Here is an 8,015-nt window from a genome sequence, read left to right as displayed (position 1 = left end):
AGGGGTCGTCCTTGGCACGCCTTCTCTGGCCGCCCGGCCGTGGTGCGCGCGCAATGGTACAGACAAATGCCCCCCGGAGATGCAAGCAAGGCACACCTGTGTCTCTCGACCCATGATGGGGACCATGAAAAAGGCAGGCCGGTGGGGGCACCGTGGCACTCCCCTTTTCCGGGGACGGCGGGCGCCCGGGAGGGGGGGAGGGGCCGGGCGTTGCCTGCACACCCGCCAGCGGCCGATCGGACATCGGGTACGCAGGCACCCAGCATGCGCGAGGCACTCGACGGATGCGGCATGCCCGGGGGCCGGGTCGGCGGGAGCCGTGCAGGGAGGGGCCTCGGTGGCGGTCGCCGCCGTCGCGGCAGCATGACCGCACGGGAAATGGTGCATGCCGGGGCCTCGCACGTCCGATGCCTGTCTGTGAGTGGCATGGCGAAAGTGCCCGACGTCCTGCTTCCCGGCCGAGGGCGTGGTGTGATCTTACCTTGCGTCGGGGGGGGGGGGGGGGGGGCCGACATGTTTACCTGGATGCGCATCGCAGGGGGCCGACAGGCAGGAAGGCAAGTGATTGTGTGCATGCGGCGCCCTTGCCGGGGCCTGATCCACCGGTGCCGGGGACACTCCTCCTCTGCCGTGCCTCCCTCCGGTTTTGCCCGTGCCTCTTGTCGGAACCCGCCGCCTTGCTCAAACATGGGCGGCGGGACGGACTTGCATCCGCGCGCGCCGACACGCGTGCATCTGCCCAGCGCCTCTCGGCCGGGGCCCGAAATGCCACCGGCCGGCTTAAGGGAGAGGCGACTTCTTCTTTGCGGCTCGCCTGGAGTGCGGCTGCCTCTGGGAGGCGGGGGGGGGGGGGCTCCCCGACGATGCCGCCATGCTCTTGATCCCCTTCCCCCCTGTTCCCTGTCGCCAGGGGCGGTCATCAGCACGACGGCCGGGGAGCCAGCAACAAGGAGACGCTCGGGCCTGGGCGAGAGTCCGGCGTCCCGGGCACCATTGCCACATTGCGGGGCTTTCCTCTTGCCAGGGCCGGTCGCCACATGGGCGGCGGTGGCCCGGGGTGGTGGCACGGGCGCGCGCAGGGTTGACCCGTCTGCAGGGCGGCGCTGGGATGGCTCTGGAAAGCCCGGCCATTTGCGTCTTACACACGGGCGGGCGAGCGTGTGGGCAAGTGTGTGGGCAAGGAAGATGTTCAAGCGTGCGAATATCCGAGCAAGTGTGCCGGCATGCTGGCGCACGGCGGCGTGTGCCATCTCGCACTGGCCGCCCCTCCCCCCCCGAAAAAAAAGCACGAAATTCAATTATTTCATCGGCGGAGCATCCCCGCGAGCCGATAACGTATATATATATATATATATACGTTATCGGCTCATCAGGGACCGTCCGGAGCAGCTGAAAGGGCGACCTAGAGAGCCGAAGGCACCCATCGCGAGAGCAGAGGAAGAGTTAGCGAGAGGTCAAGCAAGAAAGACCGATGCGGGTGACACGCCAAGGAGGCCACCATGGCGGTGGGTGCCATGGCAAAGAGAAGCAGCGAGCCAGCGAGCAAGAGGGAGAGAGAAAGAAAAAAGAGAAAGAGAGATGGAAGGGGAAGGGCGCGAGTGCACAAGTACTGTTGTCGCTTTCAGCAGCTTGGCAATGTCCCTGGTGCCATTTTTTTGGGTGTCCGATCCTTCCTTGAACTAAGGCTCAGCAAGAAGGAGACAATTCGTCACCATTTCATCGCGCTCAGTCGCACGTCTCCGGCATCTCCCCTCCAGGGCTGGCATACACTCCTGACCAGGACGGGTATTGCGACGAAACAATAGATACCACTCCGCGCTGAACTTGGGTCCTAGCTGGATTTGGCCGCTGGTTTGGAGATAGTCGACCGTGGGGAAAAATCCAAGGGCACCAAGAAGCTTCACAACAATGCCAGAGAGCGTGAAGTGCTTTCCGTGTTTGGGATGGGGCTCGATGGGATTCGCGCACGGGCGGGGGGCATGGAACGGCCCTTGCCGCTGCCCCCTGCGCCGACGGTGGAGGTGCATTTGCCGGCCTCTGCCCCGGGAGCATCGCCCCGCGGGCGGGGGGGAGGAGGGGGCATCTGCGGTCTGTTGAGGCCGCGCATGCGAAGCTGGCTGCCGGCTGGTGGGACTCCGAGCTCGCATGGCCTGGTGGCCACGGGCTTGGAACTGCTGAAGTAGCGGCTTAATTCGATGAAAGGAGGCAGATAGCATGGTGGGTGATGGATGGGGAGATGCGCGGACGGGCGTGCGTCGGGTGGGAGCTCTGAGCAGGGATGAGAGGGTGACAAAAGGTCAGGACGATAAGGGCAATAATAATCAGGACACATAACCATGACGTGCCTCACTCCCGGGCTGGGAACGCCGAGGAAGGGGGGCCTTTTATAGGGGGGCGGGAGGCCAGCGAATGTGTGGTTGACCGGGGGTGGTCTCCCGTGGGCGGTGGTGTGTCCGGGCCCCCGGGGTGGCATTCTGTGCCGGGCACGCCTCCTGCAACGCCGGGTGGTCTCACGCGAGGATCGCCCCGGCCTCCCGGCGTCGCGACCTCCTCGCGCGGGGGGGTTCTGCCCTCCCTGGCAGCATGCTGGCCTGCACCCGGCCCCGCCCCGCAAGACCCGACGAGTCCGCCACCACCGCCGGGGCCCGGCGGCCCGGGGCACCCCCGGCAGACCGGGCCATGTCCCGCCTCTGGCCGGTGTATCCCTGCGCGGATGCCGGCGATGCTGGGACCGGCCACAGGAGGGCGTCCGCCGCGCTTTGTCGTCCCTCGGCGCCCGGCGTGGCCGCGGGCCAGCGGAGGGACCCTGACCGGGTGGGTTTCCACATATTGAGCTGTTTCCGGGGGCTGTGGTGGCTGCCGGCCACTCGGCGAATGGCCCCAAGGAGGGCGCGCATCTGACGGATGAATATCTTTGGCCTTTTTTTTTCCCCCTCAGTGTTTGTGTTTGCCCGCCGTGCCGGAGCATGCGGGCGCGGGCGGGCCGGCGCCCGGAATGGCTGGCGCACCTGGGCGCCGCTGGCAATTTCCGAGCCAGGGGTCGGGGGCATTGGCCGCATGGAGGTTGGAGGCACGCACAACATGCAACATGGGCCTGGCGGAGGGCGACTCGGTTACTCGGGGCTTGAGCGGGGTGTCCTGCGGCCGGTGGCGGGCGAATGTCCAGCGCGGTGTGTATCTGACCCGAGGGCGCTCGGAGGCTGCCGGGCCCTGCCGGCAGCGCGATGGGCAGCGCGATGGGCAGCGACGCCCGGCTCGGCAGGGGGACGTGTCTTCGGTTCGCGGTAGCCCCCTTGCGGTCGGAGGCCAGCCAGATCGGCCGGATAGGGGCTGCCGCGGACCGAAGACACGCACCCCTGCCGGGAGGATGTGCGTCGGCAGCCGAGGGAGTAGCCATGAGGACCGGCGGCCGGCCGCGTGGGCAGGGGTGCGAGGGGGCAGGCAGCCGGGCCGATGGCGGTGGCCATGTTTCCGGCATGACGGCCGGGGGCCTTTCAGCACGGAGATCTGCGGGGGGGCTTGTGCTCATACATCAGATCGAAACAAGGGGAGCTTTTTTGGAAGGGTGAGGGCGCAGAGTGTTTCATGGTCAGCAGCCTTTTTGCCGACGGGGTTTCCTGCGTGTGTGCGCGCGCTTGGCGGGCGTATGTGTCCCGTTCTTGCGTAAGCACGAGCTTGTCCCGTTTGGACGATCTCGGCCGGAAGGGGGGCCCAGCGCGCGAGCGCATCCGCCCCGCAGCTCGGCCTCGAGGTGTGGCCGGCGGTTCGGGCCCAGACCGGCCCCCCTGGAGCTGGGTCTGCGACGACGGGGCCGCTCCGCGAGGCCCTGCCACGCGTTCTCGCCCCGTGCCCCCTTGTCGGCGAGGGGCACTCCCGAGGCCGGGGTATTCTGCCGCCGGTTCCCGCCGGCACCCCCCCGCCTCCCCCCCCCCCGGATTGAGGGTGCGGAGCTGGGAAAAGGACGAGGAGCCACTTGTGCCGAGCGGGCGGGCTCGCACAGCCGCGCCAGGGCTGGCGCGTGTGTCGTGTGCGGCCTGGTGCCGGCCTCGTGCTTGTTCCCCCTTCTGGGGTTTCCGGCCAGGGCGTCTAAGCGGGGCGTCTTCGCGGGGGCTTTTTATGCGCCCCTTCTCGAGACTCCGGCCCGCCCCTTGGCCGGGTTTCAGCCATGCGTGCTGGCCAGCGGGCCGAGGACGGGGGCGCTGGCGGCAGCATACGCCGCGGCTGGCGGGTCACGTCAAGTTCGGCACGCTCCTCGACCCGGGCCCGGGCCCGGGCCAGCCGGCAGCACGAGCAGTCCCGCGGGTGGCCATTCGGCCGAAGGCCCGCCTGACTGCCGGGGTGCCTGCTCGTCTGCTATTGCAGGCCGGATGGAGGGCGTGCGTGGCCCCCGCGTGCCCGGGGAGGCAGGGCAAGCTGTGCGGCAGAGGCGCCACACATCCGGGCGGCTGGCTCCTCGCGGTAGCCATGGCGCCGGGCCATGGTGACATGCTGGCCTCGGCTTGCCTGTCCTCCGGGCGGGGCTCGGAGTGCAGGCCCCGGTGCTTGGGCCGGGGGGCTGTGGCGAGGGCCCGATGCCGTGGGGCGAGTTTCGGCATGCTCGGCAGGGGCTCCGACCGGGGTGGGTATGGGCCTGCTGCCGGTGCTCGGGGCGGGGTCCCGCGGCTGCTGGCCGGGCGGGCCAGCCAGTATGTGCAGCCGCGGCCCGACCAGGAGTCGATGCACGCACGCAGCTCTTAGGCGGAGTATTTCCAAGCCACCGGCAACAGGGAGAAGCTGTTGGCGTGAGGCCCGGTGCGGCCGGGCGAGGCATGGCACCCGGGCGCTTGGTGATCGTGGGCCGGGCCATCGGGGCCCCCCTTGTCTGGAGACATCCGATCGACATGGGCCAAATCCATTTCACCAGAGGCACATGCGTCCCGGAGGGTCGAGGGCCCGGCCGTCGCCGGGGCCGGGAGCCGGGCCTTTGGACGCTCGGGGCTGGGCTTCAGGAGGCCTTCGCTTGGGCCGGCGCCCGCCGGCCAGGCCGCCGGGCATGGCACCCGCGGCCGCCGGCGCGAGCCGCGCACCTTCCGTTGGGCTCGCACGCGCACTGGCAACCCGCCGGGCCCCCGCCCCCCCCCCCCCCGTGCGAAGCGGGGAAGTGCCCTCCTCAGCATGTGGCGGGGCCTTTGCATTGCGCCCGGTCCGGATCTCCGACCTGGTGTGGTCGGCTCGCGACCCGGGGGCGGAGGGGGGGGCGGGCGCCGGGGGAGGACCCCGCTGGGCGGAAGAAGGGCTATTGCCGGGGCTGCCGCTCCGGCGGGGTGTTCTTCCTCCAGGGGGTCAGGGCAGGGGCCACGCCCCAGGCGATGCGGCCATTCCGCCCCTCCGGTGTCCCTGCCTACGGCTGAGTGGCCAAAAAAAGAGGGGGGGGACGGGGAGCAAATCCACGAGGCACGTCTCTCGGGAGGGCCGGCCTCGACGAAGCCCGAGCCCGTCGAGGACCAAGAGGGGCACAGGGCCCCTCGGAGGGGCATGGGCGCGAATGGAGCCCGGCCCGGCCGCGTGAGGCATATGCGAGCATGGGCCAGTGCGCCTGGCCGGGGTGGGCGTGCCGGGCGGGGCACACAGCCCGGTGGGCACGTCTGTCGGGGAGGCGCGCGCGCGTGTGTGTGTGTGTGTGTCGACCTGGGTGCTGGCCGTTGGGTGCTGATGAACAAGAAAAGCTCGGTCTCACGCGTGGGCAAGGCCGATGGAGGGTGGCTGTATTGTCCAGAGGGGAATCGGCCCATTGGCCGGGGGTCGGGACCGGATGGACGGGACACTGTCCCCCCCCCCCCGTCCGGGGCGAGTGGCGGCGGCCGGCTCGGGCCTTCGGGAAGCGGCCGCCCTGGGAGCCGGCTGCGGGCGGCGAGGGCCATGGGCACCCGTGCATATGGGGCGGGGAAGGGGTGACGCCAAGTGCTCGGGGGGGGGGGGGGGCATCGAGCTGAGGCTCTTTGCCTGGACACACGCGCCGGACGGCTGCGGGCCCGGGCCCGGGGAGGCATGCGCCCCAAGGGCGCTGGGCACGTGCCGGGGGCCTGGTGCTTGCCATTGCCCGGGCCCGTGGGCGGCGTGGGTGCCCATGTCCGGGCGAGGGCGCGCAAAGGGGCCAGGCACTCATGACGGGCTCCAGAGCCTGATGGGGATCTGGGTCCGGCAGGTTGTGAGGCTCTCCATGGTGAAGGGCTGCACAATGAAGGACGACTTCCAGGGGATATTTCGGCGAAGGACCACCGTCGGGTGCGTGAGCCGCTGCTGGATGGACGGTCCGGGTACGCAGATGTCCCCCTGCACGGGAGCCCGGATGTCTTGCATCCAACACAGCAGCGGCTTGGACAGGGTTTCCTGGCTCGCTGGATCGATGAATAGCCGGATGATGTCACGCCGTGGGATGAGCGCCAGCCGCTGCCCGTGTCTGTGGGTTATGGTGAGGGAAGGGGGGCGGGGGCGGAGAGAGGGCGAGAGGGCGAGAGAGAGCGAGAGGGCGAGAGAGCGGGAGGGCGAGAGGGCGAGAGAGCGGGAGGGCGAGAGGGCGAGAGAGAGCGAGAGGACGAGAGAGAGCGAGAGGGCGAGAGAGAGCGAGAGAGAGCGAGAGAGCGAGAGGATGAGAGAGAGCGAGAGGGCAGCTCGCCTCGACGTACAGGAGGACGCAATAGTGCTGGTCCTTGTGCTGGATGAAGGCCACCCCGAGGGGGGGCGTGATCCCCGGCTGGCAGGCGGCCGGGCGTGGCCATGTGGACACGCCCAGGGAGAAGGACCGCCGGGCGGGGACGAAGGCCCAGGGCTCGGCCGTGACGTTGGGCTTGCGCAGAGTCGAGTGGAAGACAAACTCCCCCGAGGCGTGGTAGGCCACCCAGCTGAGCGGGAACCAGGGACAGACCCAAATCTGGTCGAGGCAGCCTGGGTCCTCCGGCGGGGGGGGCAATCAAAAAGGCAGGCAGGGGGGTCAGCGCCAGGAGACCGCGCGCCGAGGGCCGGCCGCGGCCGGGGAGCAGCGGGACGCACCGGCCGTGTCGCGCCAGGGGAAGAGTCGCGACGCATGCATGACGGGATTGGTGGACAGCATGTCGAAGTAGCCATCGGCAAATTGCATCACCAGCGACCCGTCGTCCAGCTGCGTGGTGGACAGACACTGGCGGCCATTGAAGGGTAGGTGGAAAGTCTGCTCGCTGTGTGTTTGTGTGTGCCCCGAAGCATGGAGCGTTGCAGGGCGGGGGGGGGGGGGGGGGGCGTGCGCGGGCATCTGCACGAACCAGGCGGAGATGTCCGCGGATCAGGTCGCCCCCCTCCAGGGAAAGGAGGGTCACCTCATTGCCGGCGGCCATGGCCACGACCCCCGGCTGGGGGTCCGGGAAGACGCGGGCCGGGCGGAAGGCCCAGCGGGGCAAAAGCCGGGCCGGGCCGCAGGGCGGCAGGAGCCGCCGGTTTTTGACCAGCAGCTCGAAGGCCAGGGCGCCTTGCTTGGCGTCGAGTACGACCAGGCTCCGGGGGAGGATGGCGGCGGTGCCGCCGGTGGGGCGGGCCAGCGCAGGCTGCGCGCCATGGTGGTCCGTGGGGCGGGGGGGCGGGGGGGGGGGGGGGGCTACGTCAGCACATGGGCCATGGTTGTGGCGGATGCGGGCGGCGGCAAGGGGCCCGGGCGCACGGGGTCCGAGGGGGCCAAGAGCCCATCACCGGGCAGGAAGTCCACCGGCCGGCCGCGGGCCAGGTCCACCACGATGCTCCACTGGCCGTCGATGAGCACCCGGCAGGTGTCCTGGGCGGGCAAAAAGTCGGCCGTGAAGCTCAGGGTCGCCGGGAAGAGGGGCAGCTGCAGGGCAAAGACGAAGGCCGCCGGCCGGCACTGCTCCTCGCCGAAGGGGTACTCATGGCACAGGAGGAAGTTGTCGTGGAGCGAGAGGACCCGCTGACCGGAGACCAGCACGCGCCGGGAGGCCAGCAGGGCCTCGATGGGCTTGTCCTATTCGAGTTGACCAGGGGGGGGGGGGGGG

At 69.8% G+C, this 8,015-nt stretch overlaps 1 protein-coding gene across 1 annotated transcript in view; it reads right to left on the bottom strand.

Annotated features, from left to right (window-relative positions):
• Positions 1 to 6,141: 6,141 nt before the first annotated feature.
• The window catches only part of H696_05421 (hypothetical protein), a gene marked incomplete at its 3' end in the record, with an annotated part of 6,801 nt that continues 4,927 nt past the window's right edge, over positions 6,142 to 8,015 (bottom strand). Inside the window, exons 13-17 of the mRNA XM_009499255.1 lie at positions 7,670 to 7,984; positions 7,278 to 7,556; positions 7,030 to 7,156; positions 6,666 to 6,924; positions 6,142 to 6,439 (exon numbers count right to left, since the gene is read on the bottom strand). Of these exons, the coding sequence (XP_009497530.1) occupies positions 6,142 to 6,439; positions 6,666 to 6,924; positions 7,030 to 7,156; positions 7,278 to 7,556; positions 7,670 to 7,984 (1,278 nt within the window). The remainder of the gene's footprint in view (positions 6,440 to 6,665; positions 6,925 to 7,029; positions 7,157 to 7,277; positions 7,557 to 7,669; positions 7,985 to 8,015) is intronic.

Source organism: Fonticula alba, assembly GCF_000388065.1.
Source record: "Fonticula alba strain ATCC 38817 unplaced genomic scaffold supercont2.11, whole genome shotgun sequence".
Classification (NCBI taxonomy): domain Eukaryota; order Rotosphaerida; family Fonticulaceae; genus Fonticula; species Fonticula alba.
This window is presented reverse-complemented; position numbering and strand designations above follow the sequence as displayed.